The following is a 24452-nucleotide window of genomic DNA, read 5'->3' on the forward strand; positions in this document are numbered from 1 at the left end:
TTACTCGATTGCTTATTTCCTCCACTAACATAAAACTTTGTGATATAAATTCATGGCGTGCAATTGTTATGACTCATGGATGTTTTGAGGCCGAGTTTCTGGGCTCATTAATTTGACCGTATTTTCGGCCAAAAACAAAAGGCAGCATGGAGCAGGCTGAGACTTTTACAGAAAATGAACAATCAACACATGGATAATAAAAAAATGAAATGCATGGCGTAATATGCATGCCATATTAGAAACAAAGTAGAATTAATGTACAACTTACTTCACCATTTACTCACTTTTTAAGTACCTGCCCTCTTTATTTTTATGTTAAACTACTTTTAGGCACTTGATCCCGAGCTTCACTCAAATAAAGAAAAGCAGACGGAGATACGAGACGAAGATAAACTAACTTATCTAGTCGAACAAATCAACCCTTCATAAACGCGCCTAAATGAAGGGAAGCTGCAGCTGTAACGCATGAGTTCCTAATATGAAAGCTTTGTCGATTTCTTTCCGCACATATCCTGTAATTCCTTTTGGATTCGTTCTCTGTGAACGGGCCTTCATGTGTCAACAGAAACCATAAACCTCCACTTTGCTTTCTGGAGGTTTTTTTTAGCAGCGAGCATCCTCACCGCAGTGTCTTCATCCACGTCAGCTCAGAGGGTGCTGTTCTGCACCTGACCTCTGACCTTCTTTTGCAGGGAAAGTGAAAAAGAGGCTCAACCACTAAGTGCTCTGTTGTTGTACTGTCTGAAATCAGATTAATGTGAAGAACATTAAAACCAGGCGGCAGAAGGAAGCGGGCGAGTCGTCGCCAGTCATTTGTGTTTTTGGGGGATCGGGGGTTTGTCGGCCACGTGGGTGCAATTGAAGGCGATCCAGGTCTCAAGCGTGTGCACAGCACATGTACATCACCGGTGGCTGAAGAAACATTTACACTGTGAAATTGGGTAAGGTACCTTTAAACACAGCTGAGCCTGGACTCGAACAGAGCTTTGCTTAAGGGGCGGGGGGGGGGGGGGGGGATTGGTGCCGAGTGGCAAAAAGAACGCTGTGTAAGCAAAAGGCCACAAGTTCGATCCAATAATCAAACATCCCTGAATTGTTCTGCATTCCTTCACTGGTGCCGCTTTTAACCGGCGCCAGAAACAATGTGATTAAGCTGACCCAATAAAGTAGAAGAGGCTGGTGAAGACAGCAGCTATTATTTAGCACCAATGAAGGATTGGAAGCGTGGGAGTTAAAGTGATGTCATTCACAAGTTTCTACAGGTTGATGTTTAACGTGTACACTGAAGAGAAGTCGCCCTGTTGAAAGCTGGATTTGTTGGATCAATGATTCAAAGGAAACTACAGAACTGAGACTTTCTGTGGCATCTTGTTTGCAGTTCAGTTCAAAAGGGACATTTATTCCACTCTGTACAAATACACGTGTAGTTATTCAAGTTTGGGAAAAAGAAGCCACACAAAAACACCCACAAACAAACACATTACTTTTATATTCACTTATACACGTCATACATCACGTTTTATACAAAAATAAAAGACTTGTTGCATTAACCCATATGAAAACAATGCTAACAAAGAAATAAATCAAATGAAACTGGTTAATCTAAATTAATTTAGATATTTACTGCATGATTATAATATTTACAGACGCATGGCAGTGGCTCCATACATAATGCACACTGCAGCAGAGGTTCTGTATTACATTTATATGAACAGAAGCAGTTAGTTAATACTCAGTAATGTAGTGCCACTGCACTTATGGAATGATGACGGTGCTTAACCAACATTTCTTCCACAGGTGATCAGAAAACACAAAAACAAACTCAGGTTACAAATTAATACAAACAAAAGGTTCCCAATTTGTAAAACACCTGCAACTGTTCATCTTCGACAAGTTAACAGAGTTTCTGCACATTTGCACTTCTGGTAACCTTTTCAGGTCACATACCACGGCACACAGACGCATCATAAGACCCTAATTGGGGAGTGAGGTGACCCCCGGTGACACCGTCTCGAGCCTCCGCTCCCGCCTCGTGTTGAGCGCGTGATGTCACAAGACGTTGCGCCCTAAGCAGCGAGGAAAGGCTCTGTCCAGCTTAATGAAGGGGGGGTGGACATATTCTAGGCTCCAAAAACTCCAAACTTAATGCCCTCTTAGCTCCCAAAACCCAAACCTGATCCGCATCAGTTGATTGAAGAACTCTACTTTAAGGTGCATTTCAACATCTGTGAAAGAATAAAAAGGCACACTTTATTGAAGGAGTGCAATCGTTTCCAAGTTGTTGGCCAAAAAGAAAGCCTAATGGGACCAGACTCGGTGCAGAGAGAAAATAAAGACGAACTCGCTCGCGCTCAATAAACATTTCCCAGTACCAACACGCAGACTCATGCACATAAAACTCACAGGAGTTGTTTTCATGCCACCCCCCCATCCTTTATGCTGCTTCGTGTTGCAGGCTCGTGTGCAGTTTCACTCCGAACATCGCCTCCCACTGTGCTCTGACCCAGGCCAGCAGACCCTGGAGGAGCTCGGCGCTCTCCGAGCGCACGCACCACGTCTTCTCCTGTTTCACCGTCTGCAGGAGAAACGATGTAATCACAAGTTGATCAACACATTCAAACTGAAACAGGCTGCTGCTGAATTTGCATGCATCAAAAGTGATATCACGGCTGTTAACCATTAAAAAAAATACACATGTTGCAAATAACAGTTCACATGAATGAATCAGAGTCGATCTAAGTAGTTTCAATGAAATAATCTTCAAGACGTTTTGCAATTTCATCAAAATAATACACGACGAGCAAATACAAAAGTGCAAATGACAACACAGTACAGTCCTCAAGAAATCCCCCCAAAAGCATTTGCAGACCAACCTCATCGTAAAGCTTGATATCCATCCTGCACTGGTCTGAAGGCCACAGGTTGACGGAGCTAACGCAGCTGATGGGGAGCGTTTCTAAAACGGTAAGGCTTCCGCTGTTGGGCTCTTGGTTTTCATTCACCCTCAGGCTGTTTGAGCTTTTCCTCCACTGGTGATCCTCTCGGAGCAGGTACAGGGTTTCCCGGGTTGCCAGGACGGTCAGCGGCATCCACATAACCTCTGAGAGGAGAACATGAGCCGTCTCACATTACTTAAACGGTGAAGGAAAGCCTTTTAGTCACTTCTTTTTCAATGATGACTGTAGTCATAAAGCTCATGAATCACAGACATAAAATGCTTAACAAAGATCAGTTTTGGTATAATATTTCATGTCAGAAAGCTCCGTCTTCAGTAGAGCAAGCAGAGTGGTAAAAGGCAGATCTAGGCACGCAAAAATGATTGCACTTGAAATTCCAACGCCGTGCACAGCCGTGTGTCGCCCGCAGCTACGTTGCCGTTATACGCGTCTGCTGTAGCACAGACAGTCAGGCATCCTGTAGCACCGGCGCAACATGCATTTAGTCGCCTGCCACTCCGTTCAGTCACGACAACTCTTTTTCTGTTACAGTTAACATGGAGCTTTAACAGGCGCCTCGCATCAGCTGCTGCACACCAATCACATCCTCCCTTTCATATTCTCCTCTTCTGCAGTAGATCGGGTTAATCCCCTTTGTTATTATTTCTACCATTTAGCATATATTTCCCGGCACTTAATTCTATGGTTGCAGGAACATTATGAGGGCTTTTACTCGTGGCTTTCTTCCAGCTGGTTGAAAGGAATGTTTACGATGCAGCTTATTCTACATTTTCCCCAGACTGTGAGCTAAAAGACTGAAATACAAACGAGAAATATCTTGAGTTGCCTTTACACATACAGAGCCCCACTGTAAATCCAGAAAAGATATCAGGAAGACAGCAGCGTTCAAAATAATTTGCATGACCAGCACTGATCTTTCAACCTTCAGACGCCATTACACACGACATGTTGAGTCCTGAAACCTCACAACTCTTGTACGTGGAACAGGTAGAAAACTCAGATGGAGGAATGCAGATGGGAGCCGAACCCTCTTACTGATATTAAAGAGATATGTGGAGAAGAATATAATGATCCTTACAGTTTAGGATGCACGATAAAGATTACAATGTAGGATTCATCTATTTGTCACCTTGCAGAACAAAAGCCAGAATGTAGAAAAACTGCAGCTGGCCGTCCTCCACATCTGCCTGGATGTCTTCACACACTAGAGGCCTAATGGATCAAAAGAAAGCAATACTATTACATCCACATTTATAAGCGCTGTAGAGTTAAAAGCACAGACACTGTTGGCTGACAGGTGCTGCCACGCTGTCTCGGATGGAAGCCCTTCTAGATCACGGGGTGAATTTCACAGCAACTGAAGCGGACGGGGATTATTGACACAATAATAGCCGACAGAGCTTGGATTGTGAAAACACTGGCGTGTGTGCGTGTTCTCCTGAGAGTGTGGAAGGGGCTGCTTTGATTTGACTTTTGAGCAGTTGAGTCTGTTGCCTGAGGACCAATGACAAATTGAGAGATTTGAGGTGTGTGTTGTGAGCGTTGGTACCTGGATATGCTAATCTACTCTTAATGACAAAGGCTGGTCTTGGTATATTTCCTCATCCAAACTAAAGGAAATTTGCTTTTTATTTAACCACTGCCAGTTGGATAAAGCACGTTTCCAGGTTGTCCAAACTTCTACAAAGGCACGGAGGAGGAGGAGGCAGGCCAGAGGAGCTATAAGCGAGGATACGCCGGCACATGTGACATATATAAGAGCAGCTGTGCTCCACGTCATATTAAATTGAAGGCTCCGATGTAAAGATGTCTCATTTTGTCAAATGTCTCGACTCCTCTGGGCGGGACTAAGACGCGAGAGGAGGCGAGGAAAGGAACCGAGGATGAACAAACGTGGAAATGTCTGTGTAACTGACATGTTTGATTATCCTCAGCACGTTTATTTTTGTTGTGCACATTTTGCACTTCTTCATGAGAAACACATTCTCATCTGAAATAACATTTTCAAAAAGATTCCTTCTCAGAGAAAGCTACCATCTCTACAAAGAGAGAGTTGTCGAAAAACAACTGGAGGTGATAGAAAACACCACATGACATGCATGATTCAGGGTTTCTAGCGCTACATGTGTTACAAATTAAGATGTGGTTTAACAGTTAATTTAGCGGTGCAGTTTTACAAAATAAAGCTGATTGTAATCAACTAAAGATGTGCAGCGCGACAACTCCCTTTAACTCACACCTCCCGACCACATACAAATGTGCAACACACTATTCAGACCACATCTTCCAGCATGTAAACAAATAAAATCAAAGATGTCTGCCATGTTCTCACTGCGTACCAGAGATGGTGCTGAGGGTTGAGCCTTGTGGTGGAGATGGACTTCAGCTGGCTGTCGGATTTGTGAGCCATCTCACGCACAACTCCTGAGGAAATAAGAGAAGAAGGAAAAAGATGGGGGAAGTACTTCTTGGATTTAAAAGTCAGTGATTTTTTCAGGGTAAACATTCATCAATGTGGCAAATGAAGGATTAAAAGTATCTTGTAAAGGGCAGAGAAAAGGTACAGTATAGCCTAAAGATGTCACACCCAAATATTCATGGACTAGAAAACACAAAAGCCAAACTCTTCAAATTCTTCTTCTGCTATTGTAACTACGGTAAGAAAGCCAAAAGGTCTCTCGTTGCAGGTATAACATGTCAGCCTCCATAGAATCAGTGGGTGAGAAAATGTCGGGAACACAATGTGCTGGGTCAGGCCCACATTCACGCATCGTAGCGTGTCATCGAGTGTGACAACAATGCAGGACAGAGAGGAGAACTGCGGTGTGGCTTCACAGTCAAAGTTTGAATGGAGCGGACTTCAGAAGGATTTAAAGGGACTCTGAAAGAGGGCAACACTGGGGACTGAAAATAAGATTAGATGACAAAACAAAACCTGCCGCATCAACATCCTTCTTATGAAGTAGGTGCGAGGAACAGGAAAATATAATTAGATATCATTTTCCCACGTGGGTCACATGTTTTTACAAAATGACACTCACATGCTCCCAGAGGGGTAGTCAGTGTAATACCTACAGTAGCCGGCAGTCGGCACAAGCCCATTATAGCTTCCTTGATTGGTTAGTTTATTTGTGTCACTGTGCAACTTTGGTGTTTTAAAAGGTTAGTTCAGATTTATCAAAGTCACACAACACCACAAACAAAAAGACTGAGGCAGCGGTAGACCAGCCTGTCGCTTTGAAGAGAACATGGATACCGCCTTTAGTCCCCGTGCAAAAGAGCCGTCTGACGACAAAGTGAAGAGGCAGAACATTTTTGCGTGTTGAGGAGAAACAGGGCAGAAGCTTAAATAGCGTGTTAACATGAAAAGTTTTATCGAGGTGCCATCCAAGATCGCAATCACAAGTAAGCAGAGGTGACGGGCCGAGCGTGTTCAGAACCAAGTTTGCGGCGGACAGACTTTGGCTGTTGCTCTGGTCTGCGTTAGACTTCCTGCTTCCTCCCGTTTCAGTCCCAGACTCCTTGGCTGCTGCCACCACCAACAATGCCCCTGATGATGTTCACATGAAATGAAATACCACGACACCGTTTGATGTGTCGGGCAGCACGAAAGAAGGCTGAGGTTTAGAGAACAGCTGAAGGTGCGTGTCACCCTAAACCATGTCTCATATAACTCAACATATAACAATGAAAGCTGACAAATTTCCCTCCTAAGTGAGCGAAAACAACAGAGGATCAGTAACTTTTTTTGTTTTTGTTTCTTTTGGCTGCAGAGTCCAGAGGCCTCGTGTTATCCCTAATGTTTCAGTAAAGTTGTGTCAGACTCGGTTTGGTTTCTGAGCTCCAAACGGTCCCAGTTATAACCACATCCCCTCTCTCTCTCCTCCAGCCAGCGAGCCCTCCGTCATTCCAGTTGTGGTTTTCATCTTTGTCCACAGGATGGGAGCCAGCTTGGACGATAGATGGGGTTTGTTATACTTCCTCCGACAGAATATTACAACAGCTGTTTTTGGAGTTAATTTGGCGACAGAAAAGAGAGTCGGTCATCTTTGTCTTCAAGGATCAAAGGAAATATAAACATTATATTCTTTGTGTGAAGGTGTTTGGCACTTAATTATCGTTTTGTGGGACGCACCTGAAAGCAAACCATTATTGGTGTTTTTCACTTATCAGCTCCGTCTTGGACAACCTCTGTCGTCTTGTTGAAAGCAATCTGGAATCATTTTCAGACAGGAAGAACACAACGCACGAAATGAGCTGTTTATGAATTTAGGCAGAAAGAAAAACCGCCCTCAAGAGGACAGACGGGAAAGCTAGAGAAAGAGTGAGAGAGATAAGAGAAAAAGCACGAGCAGGAAGAAGTGGGAGATGCATCTAAAATGTCTGTGGACCGTCAAGAGGATCAAATGTGACTCCAGGGATAGACGACATGCTTCTGGGTGTTCGATAAAAGCATCGTCTGTCGTGACAGTTGTCTGATGTTAAACATCACTTTTCATGTACGTCCAAAAACTCTTCTTGCTTGATTGTGTTTGAGCGAAAGCTGGACAGAAACCTCAGACAGCAGCTGGAGGCAGAGAGTTGTGGAAAAAGCGGGACTGCTCTTCTAATCAGTCTGTTTTTTTGCCTGTGTTCAGTATCTTGTACCCTGAAATTGGTAATATGGAACAGTAGTTAGGGGGGGGGGGGGGAGAGGGAATACTTTTACACGTCACACGTCGCTGAACAGCAATGCTTTTCTATAAGTTTTCCTGTTTTCTGCACACGTTTTAGAGGCTGGAGATTGTCAGATTCATTTTCCATATTTTTCCGGACATTCCAGTCCCGAGCAGGAGCCCCCCGTCTAATAAAAGGTTGCTAGTCCTCCCTTGCAGAAACGTTGGTCTGGGCAGGATGTACTCGCATGTGTCGCGTAGCACACATATGGTATAGTATTAGTTTGTGAGGGGAGTAGGTGGGCTTTCTGTGGCACAATGCCTGTGAGAGGGACATGCTGTTCTAATATCTGCTTCAGGGATTCAACGGTACTCTACAGCTTTTTAATGAATCTAAATTAGGTTTATATTGCAGCATCTTCCTTCAGACCGCCCCGAGGAAAGTGCTGAAAACCAATAAGAGTAAGTAAAGAGCAGGATCAGCGACTTCCTCTCTCCGACTATATTCAAAAACTTCCTTTTATACATTTTTCCATACATTAAAACAGAAACCATTCTCCACTTTGCTTGTATTCGAGTTTCCTTTTACCTGTCAAGAGGCCAAAGAAGCGTTTGCAGCGTGAACTGTCCCTCACGAGGAGGGTGTAGGCCACTCCCCCAAACTCCATGTGGATGCTCTGAGAGGCCAGTCCCACTTCCAGGTAGCTGAGCTCCATGATTGGGTGGCTGTCCCGCTTCTGCAGCCAATCGGAGAGCTGGCCTCTGCTGGGAGGAAGCGACGTTAGGCATCAGAAAGTGCAGCAAACGTACCGCTGCAGTGAGATGGATTAATCTCTGACACTTCGGAACAACACTTTATTGTGTTTGTTGAAGCCAAAGTTTACTTTTACAGTTTATATATTCCCTGCATTTTTCACAGATTAAGTTATACGGTTTGAATAATCGTTTGGCTTCTTGCACAGCGCCATGAACGAGAGAAGTCACTACCTATGGTTAAGAATCACAGTAGCTCTGTAGTAATGTTGCCACAGCCATCGCAGCATGAGCTCATGGCGAAAAGACTCCACGGTCTGCAGACACTGCGAGGTCAATGTGTTCTCAAGATGTGACCCAGAAACCTGCGTAGGTTTTGCAATATAATCCACATACCTAACGGAGAGGGTGTGGAATTACACACCAGCATTAAAAGTAATAGTTGTTGACTGCAGAGTGGCGCCCTCTTTTGAATCGCTGTCCACTTCAGCAGGATTTGATTACATTTGAATGTGTCGCATCAATATGTCCCCGACTTGAAACTTCCAAGATATCGTTATGAGTCCTACTTAAGCATGGATTTTTTTGTCATGCAGACAATACATCCATAATTAATCCCAAAAACATATAATACTGCAAGAATGCAAGTAACTGCAGTGTGAGCAACTCAATTACCTAATTTCTCATACTGAGGAAGTATTTTCTTTATCATGTAAAAGTGCTCTACTCACTGGGTTTCCGACATCATTTCCAAGAAATAGATTCGCTGGTTTGACACCACCAACAGAGAGGGAACCTGCCCTGGCTCCCCAAATTTGACAGATGACATCTGAAGGCACAGAGAAAGAGAAACATGACGTAAAGCAGGTGAATGTGTGTTGTCTTTAATGGACAACCTGGTTCCAGCTGTGGTTTGCTTGGTCCTGTTCCGCTCTTTGCTCCTCGTCCAGGTGTCTGACAGAGAAAAAGCAATAGCCTGCTGATTTGAAGAGCTCCCAGGATGCAATGCATATTAAAGAGTGACAGCAGGGGGGCATGAAATTCGTCAGAAAGAAGAAGATCGTGTGTTGAATGAGCTCAGGGCAGATTTACTGACTGCGTTCATCTTCGCCGACTGCGGTGAAACCGCAGCTGAAGTGTTGCAGGTCTTGAAGCTGTCACCACCGATTCAGCTGGAATCTTTTTGGCCATCAGTGAGATACGCGAGAGGGCTTGTTTTTTTTTTTTAAAACCGCGACCATAAAAGAAACAACAGCCACATAAAAACTTTACACTGCTACATTTGTGCGATCAGTCACAGGCCTCCATCACTGGCAAAACTCAGCAGAGTGAGAGCCAACAATACTGTTTCCTGCCTTAATGTGAGCTCCACTGAAAATTAAGACCCCGAAAACCTATTTGCTCAATCTGCTTCTTATTGTGAGCAACGGAGTCCTACATGAAAATATTATTTCCTGCCAAAGTCAGAAAAGTTTTGGTTATTTTGCGTGACAGATTTCTGAATTTCTGCTTGTTGCATAACAAGGCAGGGCTCAGCTGGATAAAAGGGGATGCCACATGTTCCCATGCACCAATCAGAGTTTAGCAACATCTTTAAACACAATGTGAAGACAGTTATGAGGTGGATTACGTTGCCAGTCAGTCAAACCTGATCCAACCACACCCACCGAGAGTTTTTAAGCGTTAAACTTAATAAATAATCCCTAAAGTTGTTTTGTGTTTTTGACATTATGGACAAAACAGAATCTACTCCACTCTCACGTTAAATTTAAATATACAGCCGACAGCTAGTTAGCTTAGCACAAAGACTGGAAACAGAGGGAAACAGCTAGCCTGACGGAAAACACAACCCCAATAAATAAGGTTTCCATTCATGAAACTTTCTCATCTCTTGTTAAAAATATGTAAATAAATAATCTTCTATTGCTTACGTAGCCATGAATATATAATGTCATAGATTTATACTGAAAGGGGCTTTAATATGTGCTTGGCTCACTCATACACACCTTAAGAAAAGAGTGAAGCTCCTCCTCCTCCTCCTCAAAGACTTCCACATCCAGGAAAAGCTGCAGCCGATGGTCCACTGCCTCATAGTCCTCCGACAGCAGGTCCAAATCATCTGCAGACACATAAACAGTTTGTAAGCCTCAGAATTGTTGGGTCTAACGTGAAGTCCAAACTGAAGATGGTGTTGATAGCAGTTAAAGCTAACACCCATCATTATTAACGCTTGCATATTTCAGCACAAACGGAAAAGAAACCGTCATGAATTCGGGCTGAAATACAGCTCAATGAAAACATCTTTGTTGTCTCCATTTTTTCCTTCCCTCAAATTATATCTTGCATTAAAAGTGAAGTTCCTGGCAGTGATGCAAAGACTCACATACTTCTTGGCTCTTGTGAAACCTTCCCTAGATTTTTACTGCAGCAGCCTGTAGCATTAGCCAACAGCCCTCGGGCAGAAAACACATTTAAGAGCAATAAATCCAGCAATGGAGGTTATTTGAAAATTGATGAACGCTCACAACTAATCAAGAACGACAGGGCGCCGACCTGCAGAGGCCAAAAGAAACCCGACGTTTTAATTTAATAAATCTGCGCACGCACGCACGCATGCACACACGCACGCACACACACACACACCTCGAGAGACAAAGCACTTCTTCAGCAAGGATAAAATTAGGCCTCTGCTCCACAACAACGGGCGCACTGTGCCACCAAAAGATACTACATTGAGTATCAGTCGGTGCTTTAGGACGAGTAGTGTCTCCAGTGTGAGACTGTGGTTTAGAAGGACAGATGACATGATGTTGGCACAGCAACTACAGCACTACAGAAACCCATTATTACTCGAGTCTTATGCCTTCATTCCTCTCCCATCACTTCCAGTAATGATTCCAATCCGTCTCGTCGCACCATGCGGTTCATCTAAAAATGGCAGACAGATGTGGGGGAAAATCAGATGCCGTCAGAGATACAGAGTGCCTCCAAGGATTTCTTTGCCACACAATATTCGCGAGATCCGAATACTTCCCCTCTCTGTTCACTTTCAATTAAGACTCAAATGTATCTTTAGTGAAAGGCAATGGAGCTGACGTAAACAGTTTATACCGTATGCCACAGTTGATGAGCCTTACCACTGACCATATGAACTGCAGAATTCAAATCAAGTAATAAAATATTTATATTGTCCGGCTGTTTGGGCTTTCCTCCAACAAGCAGTGCTGCCAACATCGCAGTGTTATTGTGGATGTAAAAGATCTACGGCTGACATGATTTGTCCATTTAAGGGAATCCATTAACTGTTTCAGTGTGTTCCAGCTTTTAAAAAAATGGGAGGATTTGGTTTTATTTCAGTGACAATAAAAGAAGTCTTTGGACTTTTGGTCAATCTTGAAGAAGTCAGTTTTGGCTCTGAGACACTGCCTGCTTTCCAAATCGTGTACTTTTACTGCAGCTGCCCTTACAAAGTACGCACTGTTGCCTTCTGTATGTATACAATTGGGACACACGACTCATCTATCTGTGATGTCTCAGCGGCTCGGTTGCGGTGACGAATCTTCCGCTGCGCAGAGGATTATGGGTCGGAGTAGCCAGAAAAGGATGCTTGTTTGCAAAATTGTTAATACCATTTACTGCCTATTTTTGAGGGGACTGAATTCCTCAGACCCTGCAAAAAGTGCAGACAGAGTAAAAACCCACCATTCGGGGTGGATCTGCCTGCAGGTGGGCCGTGGGCTTCCGGTGGTGTACCCGTAGCGGTGTAGCGGTAGCTCCCAGCCAGATCCTCTTTACTTTGGTACTCGGTGCTGTAGGAGAGACTGGAGGTATCGGCCTGATCATTCCGGATGAAGAAGGAGCTTCCCTGAGCAGTGACGAAGGTGGGGTCTTCTGAAGCCGTGGCAGCTTCGAGGACAGGACTACTGCGAATACTGCTGTCTGAGTACTCATCCTGCTGTGATAAAGATGACACACAGAAATGATGAGAATAAACTACAGCAAAAGAGAAACCAGAGAGAGGGGGAAATGATCAGAAAAGACCTTATTGGTACGCCGAGTGCTCTGGTTTACATCGAGATGGTCGTCCTCTCTCTCCGGGATTGGTGAGCGCTGGATGGGCGTTGATTGGCCAGCCAGCTGGACCACATGATCGCTACCACATTCTGGACAGATAGGACTGTCTCCTGACAAAAAAATAGGATGTTGTTGCCAAAAAGATTCATACTAGTGTTGCTTAAAACATCTAAATTGCTTACAACGAATAAGAGGTGCTCCCTTGTGGCCTTAAAATGGTTATTGCGATGAAATCCATTGATTTTGTCATCAATGGAGGAAAGTTACTTGCCAGTCTTTAAAGAAATGAACATGGTAAATAAAATGATAATGACAACCAAATGATGGACAGGAAACATGCACGCCTTCCTTCCTAACAAGTTTCATATGAGGGAGAAACATTTGTTTGTATCTGCAGGGCATGTATCACTGAAAGCCACACGCAAACAAAAGCCTCAGTTCAGACGCGTGCGAATGAAGAAGGTATTCATTGCCTGAAACACTAACAACGGAGCACAGATCCAACAAATCCTCAAAACATCTGCCGAACAAAGCATGCGCGCGGTCTGTGCATGCTGGAGCAGGTCCTAATGTTGGGTTTGGCCGAAGCGCTGGGAGGCGGCTGCTGGAGCGAAGGGTATTATCTACATGCTGCTAACTTTAGAGGTGGGAACTCAGCGGAACGGCCCGCCTGGCAATGAAAGATGAGAGAACTCCTGGGATGATGCACTCGGCCCTGAGCCGACTACCAACGTGTTCCTGATAGTTGAGGAGTAGTCAGGAAGTGCTTTGTAATGTGTGACCTTCTCTTTTCTGTCTTATCTCAGATTATCAACAACACACCCGGCTGACACTGAAAGCTGTTTTTAGTGGGGACAAACAAAAATGCATTTTTTTGGGGATAGTGTAGAGTTTGTGAGGCTGAGCGTGACTCGGTATGAGGGCTGAATCACCTATGAGCTGAGCTTTCAGGGCATTCTATTGTCAAATATTTGTTCAGTCTTCTCTACTTTTTTATGGATTTCCCTCTATTTGACGAAGCTTTTGTACATCTGGTCAGTGACAACAGATCAAAAGCTGTGTACCGTCTTGTATTTGTTGATTTGTTGCTCTGCCCATGTAAACTTTGTAAATGCTTTTAACATCTTGCCAAAGTCTACAGATGCAAATTTTGTTTTTCTGCTGATCAATAGGCACCGACTCCACCGAATAAACATACCGAACGAAAACAAAGAAAGGAAACCAAAAATTGCAGCCAGCTTTCACAAATTTGAAATGACCTGAACAACGCAAGTATTTAAAAAAAACATAATTTGTGTAAGTGCTGCTTGAAGGCTAATGTCAACACCGATCATCACTCTCACCTTTGGCGTCTTCATTATACTCCCTCAGCTCCTCCTCATCCTGTTCATCCACACCTTCTGGAAGCAAGGCAGCCCCTCTCCTCCTCGCTCCCCCCCCCGCCTCCTCCTCCTTCAGCATGAACTCTGACCTGCAGCGAAGGCACTGCAGGCGAACACAGCTGGGTCGCAGCTCAGAGTGGCGCCGCTGGTTCTCCTCCGCAACATGAGTCAGCACGTCAGTCAGAGCCTAGTCAGCAAAAAAAGTAATGTTTTTTGTTATAGTTTTGTTTGACACAGAGCGTTATAAAACAGTCGAGAGCACACAAAACAAGTTGACTTATTCGGCTGTCCACAGCTAACTATTTTGGTCTTAAATAAGCTTTCTCTGGTGAGTATAAAATAAACAGAAAGCTATTTGCATGTTCAAAACTTTGCAGCCTAAAAAATAGAAACTGTAGGAGCTTCACAGAGGGCTGAAACTCAGTCAGGGATAGTTTGAGGAATAAATCATATCTGGTACTGTAGGCCTTAATGAGCAGCTACGGGTCAGTTGATAGTGTTTGTTGGGGTTTTAGACTTCTCACTCGAGCTACGCGTCTGGTTATAAAACATAATTCAAGTCCCTGAATGCTCAATCTGAAGACATACTGGAATGTGTATTGGCTCTCTGTGTTAAAACTATATCCGGCACAGATTTTAAGTTGCACAACGTGAAAGGACAAAAGTCAAATGTAGTAAATATAGTACAGAGTGTGCTGCTCGGTGCTGACGTCACATTTGAAAAACAAAAACAGGTCACATAGTTTGAGGCAGCCTGTGAGCATGATCAGACTGGTACCGGATGCAGTGGGTGGGTGTTGTTCTCATGTAGGTGCTTTGCTTCACCTTGTATGTGGTGCAATCCCTGTACGAGTGTGCGTAGATGAACATCTCTGGGTTAAAGGTCTAAACTCTGAACAAGTTGTCAAATGTCTCTCCTGAAAGGAATGAATAACAGAAGGACTCAGGGGAGCGTGTGTCATTAACCTGCAGTGCTTGTTGTGGGTCGTCATCGAGCAGGACGTAGAGTCGCCTCCTTTTCTCTCGGCTGATATAGTCGAACTGAAGCTCCACAGCTGGAAGCATCTCTTCTCTCTCCTGAGAGAGAGAGAGACAAAATCAATATGGTTGAAATCAAGATCACAATAAACAATGTTTATTTAGCAATGTTTAACATGCAACCTAAGCAACATAGTGAGGAGGAAACCCATTTTAGTCTTCTTCATTCAAATAGTGATGGATTAAAAAGAAATCTCTTAAACCCCAGGGGACAGCTGCAGAAAAACACCTTAAGTCGTCTCCTAAAGTTTGACACTTTGTGCAACAAATATTGTTTTAAGGAAACCTTAACTCGGACTTGAAGGAAAATCTTAACTTAAGGTGTTCTGTGCAACCAGCCCCAGAACCTCCCAAGTACTTCCCCCATCCTTCCATCTCTTTCTCCAACCCTCCTGTCCTCCTCTCACCCCTCGGGTCCAGGCAGCCTCTGTGCTCTCTACCCGAGCCAGGCTGCCAAGCTCCAGGCGGCATCTCTCCCGGCCGCGCTGCATGTCCACCTCCAGCACCAGGCCCTGTTTGATGCGCAGGAATACCTCCCTCCTCTTCGTCCCGCTCTCCCCCCGTCCCTCGTCATCTTCTACCTCTTTGTCAGATAAGACACCCACAAGTAGGGGGTGACACAGGTCCACTAACAACAAAAAAGAGAAGAGAACCGTGAGATCCTTTCTGTGTCTCTCTGTGTTGTCATTATACAGATTTTTTAACCTTACCTCCCAGATCCTCCTCCTCCTCCTCCTCCTCCTCCTCCTCCTCCTCCTCCTCCTCGGTGTCTCCACTCTCTCCTCCAGCCGATATTTGGGACTCTGGACTGGGCCCAGGTGAGCTCTTCACTACCTGATTCACCACCAGGCCATCCACCGTGCTGTCCTCCAAGGTGGACCGTGAGCTCTGGCCGGGCCACTGTAGGGTAGACTCTGTCTCCTGGTCTGCATCCGTGGATGTCTCCAATCTGGGCTCAGATGGAAGCAGCGGTGGAGGGAGCACCTCTGGGACTTCCAGGGACGGTGGAGACGGCTGATGCCCAGGGCTGGTGGACAGACATGTGGTGGCGTTGAGGCCGTTGGGGAGGGGTTGACCATGAGGAGGTAGCTGGTTTGTGTTGATGGTGGAGGGGGAAGACCCATCGAGATGATGTTGGTACCTCAGCCAATCCTCTCCTATCTGGTCTCTGAAGCTGGACATGCGCTCGATCTCCTGCTGGTGGGGGAGGACAATGCCTAGTGGAGGAACAACATATTCACATTCATGTTTTAAATATGAGCCTTGATCACCAACATCAGATGCAGCTAGTAGTGGAAAACATGGATAAAACTATAAAAGTCAGCAAGAGAAGGAGGTGAATTTAGATATTTAGGCAGACATGCTTTTAAAACCCACTCTGTGAGGAGGAACGCAGCTTGGGCTCATAGTCGGTGTCACTGGGCTCGGATATGCTGGCCCTCCGCACTCTCACCTTACTCTGAAACACAAAAATGAGTCACAGTATTCAGTTTGTCAGTGTTTACCAGTCTAGATAGATCAATAAAGAGTTCAAATCCTCATAAAACTTAAGTGACTTAAACAGAGAATCAAGACTACACTTATGAGCAGCTCTCTCACCTTGGCTTTCTTCTTCCGGATGTGCGAGACTCCCACTTTTCCGACCGACATGCTGTCACTCAGCTCCCCAGCACCGCTGGACACATCCTGGTTGCTCCGTTCCGCTGACATGGCTACTGGAGGTGCAGGCTGCACCTGGACGATCAGCCGGCCTTGTTTTAGCAGAACCTGCAGAAGAGATCATTTAGCCATACAATTTACACATTTAGATTATATTTATTTACCCAGTTTGCTACACTGGGATTAGCATGAATTGATTGAGAAACTTACTGATAACTCAGACGAGGACAGCGAGGAACCGTCAAGTTTGAGCTGGAAAAAAAGAAAAAGAAAACGTCAAAAAGTGATCTTTACTCGATCGACAGAAAGATAATCACCAACTATCGTGATAAAAAATGATTAGTTAAAGTAATTTTTCATCCAAAAATTGCTGTTTTCCGCCTCTCAAACATATAGATTTCCATTTTTCCTGTTCCATTTCATATTAAACTGAATATCAGTGATATTTAAAAACATGACCTTTGACTTTTAGAAACTGGGATGGACATTTTCTGACATTTTATAGACCAAAGATTAATCGATTAATCTAGAAAGTAACAGTCAGGTTCATTGGTAATGAAAATTGTATTATATTTGTTTGTGCTTCAGCATTCTTCAAGTTTGAAAAATGGTATAAACTTGTAGCTAGAATGGTTACTCACTCTGAGGTTTGCAGCCTTTGGGGAGAGATGTCGGACGGTGCAGGTACGGTGGGTCTTCTGGAAGTACAGCGGGTTGCCCTCCAGGTTAAGCTAAAAGAAGATACATTATTACATACGACACCATCAAAATATAACTCCTAACATACTGAACAAGATGTCAAAGAGAGATGGGACCTGATTACTTCTAGCAGTGTAAATTAATAAAAAGGTTTTGAGGCATAATTTCTGAAGAACTGAGTGGTATCTTTGTGTTCAGGGTTAAGAGAGAGGTGAGGGAGGGGGGCAGTCAGCTGTGAGTTTCCTCTGTTAAAAATGGACAGATGGCACTTTTTGTCTCATTTCTATTTGTGTGCCATCGATATGCTGAAAGGTTTGACTCTAGTTTCTGCTGAAAACAAGTGAAATTCAGCTTAAAACAAAAAAGTATTCATCCGACTGCGAGTTGGGTATAAGAAAATCAATGTGTCGACAAATGATATGTGTGTGCATGTGTTTCCATACCGTGTTGAGGCAGTGCAGCAGGGAGAGAGGAGCCAGCTGAGAGTGCTCCAACAGAAGGTTGTAGGCCAGGTCTAAGTGCTGGAGTGAAGACAGCTGCTCCACACCTGTTCAATCAGACAGCAAAGCAACGCAGGGACAGACCGTCAGAGACACAAGTATGCAGTGACACAAGAGGAACCTGCAGCTCAAATGTCTAGTTTAATTCTCCTCTTACATCCAAAAAGACAAAATAATCTGATTCTTCCCTGTGTGATGAGCAACAACAATCCAAGACAAACAGCTGGAGGTGGGGGTCACTACACAGCGATCAGCTTCCTGTTTTTCACGTTTCTCTGCGATTATTGGCTGACTTGTCTGATCTGACTGTGTGTGTTTAAAAAACGATATGAGACTGTCTTCATCACAGTCGACTTTACCGTTAATGGTCTCCAGTTCATTGTTTCTGAGGATGAGTGAGAGGAGTTTGGCCCTGGCACTCAGGCGCAGCGTTGGCGCCCTCTGCAGGCAGTTGTAGCCCAGGTTCAAGTGTTCCAGTTCACTCAAGGGCTGAGAAAAAGCAATGAGGAAATAAGATATCGCCCCGAGCCAAACAAGGTGTTGTCACATACAGGAAATATATGTATATATATGAAGTTGAATTATAATTAAACAAATAGAAACCTTTAGAAATTCAGCACACTCCTGAATCTTGTTATGGCTTAAATCTAAGGACTTCAGGACATTCAGTAAACTCTATCAAAGAAAGAGACGGTTGAAGTCAGGTGAAGATAAAATCAGCCAATAAGTCGGTAACAATGCATCCGTGTGTATTTGTCTCACTAGTGACTGGTCAAGGCAAACAATGGAGTTGTAGCTAAAGTTCAGCGTGTGCAGTTCCAGCCAAGGCAGTGCTGAGCTCAGGTCACCTCCACACAGGGAAAGTAGCTCCTAAAGAAACAGACACCCATATATCATTTCAAATTTGACTTTTGTTACAGCCAGACATGGCCTAAATACCATCAGTGACACTTGCTGATAGATATACTGCACATTGACAGTACCTCCAGGGAGTTGAGGCTCTTTGAACATGTGAAGACCTCCAACTGGGAGTAAACTCCTCTGAGTCCTTCCAGACAGTGTGGAGGGACTCGCTTCAGCTGGAGAGGAAGAGAACAGAAAGGAAACATTAAATGTGTTCATGACAGATAGAGTGAGAGGTTAAGTGAATTATGGTTCATACTCTACCTCCAAATATTTTAAAGACTTGAATGGGAAGATTTTCACCACGGAGTGAAGTCTCATTCCTGGCGGGTTGATGAGCTGCGTTTTAACAATAAAGACACACAACACAGGAATACAGGTAAACAGATATGTAAGCAACCGTCTCTAACAAACAAACAAACTTCCTTTCAATGGTAAGAAATGAATGAGGGCTCTGTTTATAAGTTCATAAAATAAAGACATTTCTTTCCATTTTCAACACGTAAGAGAAAATAGTGACCACAGCGCATCAATAAAGTACTACAGACACAACATCATACAAACATTAAATTGTCTTTCGGGAGTTTTCGACGAGGCTTTTACCATGTCAGCAAGACTTAAATATACAAATGTCCACTTGGGGAACTTTGGAAAGAGCTTTTTCCCATAGAACCGACATTTTTTTAATGGTTAAAAACAGGTCACGTGGAGACCACCAGTCCTCATTTCAGAGACCCCAGCTCACCTTGAGGGAGATGGTCTTCTGCAGGACGTCAAACAGGAACTGCAGCTGCAGCAGTGAAGCAGTGTCGGCAGGGTGGGAGGGCAACGCCAGGAAGCCGTGCTGCTGGCTCCTGGACAGCAAGTGCTGCTCAAACAGCCTGGTGAGCTGCTGCAGGCTGGCCGCCGACAAGGTCAGCGTGCTGGTGCCGTCCAGCACCAAGTCGCCTGGAGTTTGGGAGGGAAGAGTCATTTAACTCTTAGGAATCCAATTTCAATCCCCAGCAAGTGTTATTCTTAAATAACATGATTAAACTGAGTGTTGTCTAATACAAACCTGGTGGACAGGTGACATGTGAAGAAAAACTCTGTGCTGACAGAGTGTGTGTGTGTGTGTGTGTGTGTGTTTTGCATAAACTACAAGATAACTCAACAATGTGAAACCCACTCGGAACTAATTGTATTTCCTTAAGTGCTGAATATATTCTTATTATTTCTGTCTGTGAAGCCTGATTTTTGTATACCTAATGTTTAAATGAATAAAAATGTAAAAGACAAACAAAAGAAACACTGGAAATCTGGAGAGTCTGTAGCTCTTATTGTCTTAATAAGTACCTGTTTGAGTGAATACACCTGCTATTGTTTTGGTTGAATTATGCATTAACTGTCACACTGTAACATACCATCATTTCTGAGGAGTGTTGCCAAGCTGTGTACAAGGGACGACTGGCCACTTTGAGGTACAGCCATCCTGAAACAAGGGATGGTGTTAGCACAATATTCTTCATCTGTCAGTGCGTTTATTGCAACGTTGGCTCGCATTAACATTGAAAACACCACTAGCTGCAGCTAACGTTAGCTCAGCTAAACTAGCTAACCGACTTCCGGGTAGAGAAAACGACATACCTGTGCAGTGACAGCCAAATAGTAGACAGTTGACATGAAGTGTTACTTCGAGAAGGCAGCTCTAAAACGTGTTCATTTTTGTGTGTGAGAAAAAACAACGTCTAAGTGGTTGTTTGTTTGTTTCGTAGTGCAGTGTACGGGATGTTGACATTTTTTTCGTCACATGACGACTTGCCTAATGCGCCTACGGTGGCCCCGATGTACCATTAGGATAGCAACTCAAAATAAGTCGAAACATCTCCCCTCTCTATGATGTCAACTGTCACATACACACAACAAATGACAGTGTTTAGTTTGTTTGCTGTTGCCTCTAATTAGACCTTTATAACCTACTGCTTTAAATTCACAAAGAGAAGAAACTAGTCTATGTAAACTCAAAAAGAAGACATCAGTGTCGACCCCGCCTCCTGACTCAACAAAACTGCTTGACAAATGTTGTAATGTTACAACTATAATATTCACATTCAAATGTAACCGAATGCATTCTCAAAATAACACTAAATGAGTAGATTTCTGTGCTGCTTTTTCAGTGGGTTGCTCTTGCTTAATTACTGCAGGTGGCCACTAGGTGACGCACTTTAGCAAGGATCCCAGACTTCACAATACAGACGTGATGTAGTGCAAATGAAAACGTCAAATGAAGTCCTCCCTACGACCAGGAAATCCTTCCAACCGTATTATGTTAGAAAAGTGAGCATCTGCAACATGCATGAAAGGTTCACATCACAGTGTTTTGTTATTTTATGCAGCCTGACGCAAACATTAGATCTTTGTTTCAACCTTAAAGCCAAACACAGCATTTCAGATGTTGAATGTATGGACTCAACAGGGGCCAATACTACACCTTTTGCAGCTCAGAGCGTTTAAGACCCAAGCAGGAAAACGCAGGCTTCGTGGTTTTAATAAATGCCAGCAGTCAAAATTTACCAACTTGAGTCTAATACCACACCTGCCTGTTGGCAGCTGTTGGTCAAACCATATCCGAGTCATGGCACCAATAAAAAACAGAGCTGGGTAACTGGTTGGCCAAGGAGAGTGAGTGTAATTAATGCTTGGTTTGCATGGCTGAAGAAACTGCACTGACTTCTGAATAAAGCAGATGTAACCGAGTCTAAAACACCTTGTTTCTGTTTCGTGTAAGCTTTAGTAGAAAGACTGTAAATGCCTGTTAGGTGCTACTGCTTAGAAGAAGAAGGTATCAACTTTGTTACAGGAAAAACTGTAATGTCTATGAATAGTGTAATGCTGACATCAGCATATAACCAGGCTGAGAGCTTCAACTTCTGGACCGTAAACCCACACATTAACTCAACACATTAGCAGTGCTTCGTTGGGGGATACGTAACGCTGTGGCACCATAACAGATACTTCAACAAAGATTTGCATGAGCAAATAAAGCAAGAACTTTCCTAATTTGAACATGCATCACTTGTTGCTAGGCGGCAAACAAACACACTTACACTTGGGCACACGCACACACACACACATAAAAAACACACGCACACACATAAGCATTTTTCCATTTGGGGCTTGTGATGCGAACATTTCCATGTAAGGATTTATGTACTGCAATTTGGTAAACATTTCCATTCAGTGAGATGTTGCACATTGCACCAGGTGGTTAAGTGTGCATGAAGCTAGTTTGACAATTTTCTTACCCATATGACCTCTTACAGTAGGCCTATTGCGTTCAAATAAAATACTTTTACAACATTTTAGTTGAAGATATAAACACATAATCCAGCTGTTTAGATGCTGTACGTTTGACTTAATTTCATGCAGGCACACTAATCCGATGATGAATTACTTTTCAACCCCTCGACTCATTGCCTCTAGTTATCCAATCAGTAGTCCAAGCAAAGGGAGCCTTAATTAAGTATAATCAAAGCCAAACACTGAACAGTGCACTCATTCATTATCAAAGCCTGAAAAATGAACATGGGGATGTCTTTAGGGACCTGTTTGGGTTGATAAGAACCAAGTATAGAGCCAAAATTACACTAACACTACACTTTTGTGTTTGCTTTAGGAATATGCATTTAGGATTTAGAGACAGGTGTGAAATTATTGGCTTAAGCTTTGCATCACACGTTAAATAGGTTTCCAGGACACGACAGTCTTTGCAGCATTCTTACTTACAAACAGGCTGCAGCCATTGTTGCAGCCGTCTTCCAGAAGGCCTGCCGAGAGGCTGCAGCTCAAAATTAGGCCGGGTGAAGTGCAGCATTACCATCTTTAATCGCCGAGTTAGCAGTTTATGTCACCACTCGATCGATTAGGATTCAAACATTTGGCCTATTCAGAGAGGTGGCTGAGGCAGAATATCAAAGCTAGGAGTGAAACTTACGAATGTTTCCGGTTAGATATTCATTTAGTGTAGGCGCTAAAAAAATGCTAATGAGCATCAGCCTGTGCGAATTACATCATATCATTGATAAATGAATGCTGTGTATGACTTCATCTGAACAACTCCTTTTTATTATTTATGAGTAACTTATAGATAATGTATAACCCACATCATTTGTAAACAGATTTAAAGACATTTTTAAGTGTCTATTAATGTGTTTGTCAGCAGCTATAACTCATCATGAAGCATCCATTACTGCTGTGTAATGAATACTTGACAACAACTAGTTGTGATCATACATAAAGGAAAAATGTTGCGATTTGGTTAAAAGGCCGGGCAGAGTTTTGGGGACTTGCTGTTCTCTGGTTAAGAAGATGAGCCTGGCTTATAAACCGCTCTCTGTATACTTACTGTATGTGCCCTCAGCACATCAGTGATGCCATACCTTCCTCTATCAATGTGGAGTTTATCCAGAGGTTGTTTTTACAGTTCCATGGGGAGGAATTTAAGTAACTGACCTTGGTGGGGATTACTTTGCACACATGGGCAGATACTGCGGCCTCTTAGGCCTATTAGCTAGTGGCCATCCTGCTGCTTTTCCACCCATGGTTTTATAAAATGACATATGAGGTTCTATGTGCAAACAGCCCTCTGGGCATCCTCCTGACTCACACCCCTGAGATACAAGACAGCTTCCAATGTGCCCTTTCTCCCTCCTCACGCCCCCCAAGGTGAACCAGGATGCCGATCGTGAATAGGGCCAAATAGCATTAAATCAGGGGGCACCCACAAAACAAAATAATCTACATTTAAATCTGAGGAGTGAGATTACACATGCCACTTCTATTTCTGGGCCCATGGATAAACACCGATTAGTGTACCGCACTGAACAGGGTTAATAGGAGCTTGTTCGGTGGGTAAGCACGACGCCTCAAGGCTTGGCCTCACCGATCGATAGGAAACATTGCTGAGTACGTGCACAGTACCATTACTGTGCACAGACATATAAGTTGGTAGCAGCTGGCAAGTTTTAATTGAGTGTCAATGGACATGTCTGCCACGGTGGGGAGGTCTTTCCATGTAAGGAATGCTCTGCACATAGTCCTTTTGTTTGTTTGTTTATTTATTTATGCATTCTGGGAGTCGGGGTAGACTGCGCTGATTGAAACAAACACTCCACAGTATGTATGGCAATGCAGAGTCTTCCAGCCAGGGGGCTATAATTTACTGCCTTGTTTTTGATACTGGAGCACGAGCTCAAGTTTCACATTGACTTCTATTTCTATGAATTCTGTTCTGCAAAGCAGTTTTATTTATAATTGACTCGAGGTAGTTATTGTCCCCTTGACCACAAAGAGGTCAGGGGTCATGGTCGGCTATGAAGATGATGACGAGGCTTTGATTTAATATATAGAAAACACGTGTGAGCTTTTGTGTATATATTTGCAGTAATATATTTTAGTCAAAAGGAAGACTTTTAAATGCTTCAGTGGCAGTACTTATTTCAGCTGCAGAAAGTGAAAAGCCATTAGCAGCTGATCTAACTCATAGATTTTATGGATCAAACTGAAAGGTAATTTTAGTCCAATCAGACTGCTGTATTCTCAGAACATCAAATGCATTTAATTCAGCCAATTCACTTCAACTTGTAGGACCATTATTCTCATTCTGGGCCAGCCAACTTTAGGATAACATACGGAAAAGGGACACACATTAGTGTAATTTACCTCCGACATTTCAGCAGAGCCAAAGGACGACATTTGAACTAAATCCTCTGTCTTCCCATATTAACACCCACATGTGGCCCCAAGAGCAAACCTGGGAATTTGTAGGACCCAGCAGACCTCCCAGCCCCCGGC

General features: G+C 43.6%; 1 protein-coding gene across 3 annotated transcripts; it reads right to left on the reverse strand.

Moving 5' to 3' along the window:
- Positions 1-1470: 1470 nt before the first annotated feature.
- stk11ip (serine/threonine kinase 11 interacting protein) lies at positions 1471-20405 on the reverse strand. 3 transcript variants are annotated; one of them, XM_031852137.1, is made up of 26 exons: positions 20247-20405; positions 20024-20091; positions 19366-19568; positions 18885-18959; positions 18701-18796; positions 18480-18587; positions 18321-18392; positions 18077-18206; positions 17661-17764; positions 17160-17249; positions 16729-16770; positions 16459-16626; positions 16237-16318; positions 15570-16076; positions 15267-15487; positions 14788-14898; positions 13783-14008; positions 12407-12549; positions 12068-12320; positions 10372-10484; positions 9097-9194; positions 8202-8374; positions 5297-5381; positions 4087-4169; positions 2874-3100; positions 1471-2575 (listed from the first exon to the last, which is right to left on the reverse strand). In XM_031852137.1, the coding sequence occupies exons 2-26, from the start codon at positions 20088-20090 to the stop codon at positions 2435-2437; spliced, it is 3618 nt and encodes a 1205-aa protein (XP_031707997.1). In that variant the 5' UTR covers position 20091; positions 20247-20405; the 3' UTR covers positions 1471-2434. The 3 variants fall into 3 exon arrangements, with proteins under 3 accessions (XP_031707997.1, XP_031707996.1, XP_031707995.1); XM_031852136.1 differs by having other exon boundaries at positions 8202-8377; positions 12068-12317; positions 20247-20404; XM_031852135.1 differs by having other exon boundaries at positions 8202-8377; positions 20247-20404.
- Positions 20406-24452: the final 4047 nt, after the last annotated feature.

Source organism: Anarrhichthys ocellatus, unplaced genomic scaffold, assembly GCF_004355925.1.
Source record: "Anarrhichthys ocellatus isolate YVR2014 unplaced genomic scaffold, GSC_Weel_1.0 scaffold12, whole genome shotgun sequence".
In the NCBI taxonomy this organism is placed as follows: domain Eukaryota; kingdom Metazoa; phylum Chordata; class Actinopteri; order Perciformes; family Anarhichadidae; genus Anarrhichthys; species Anarrhichthys ocellatus.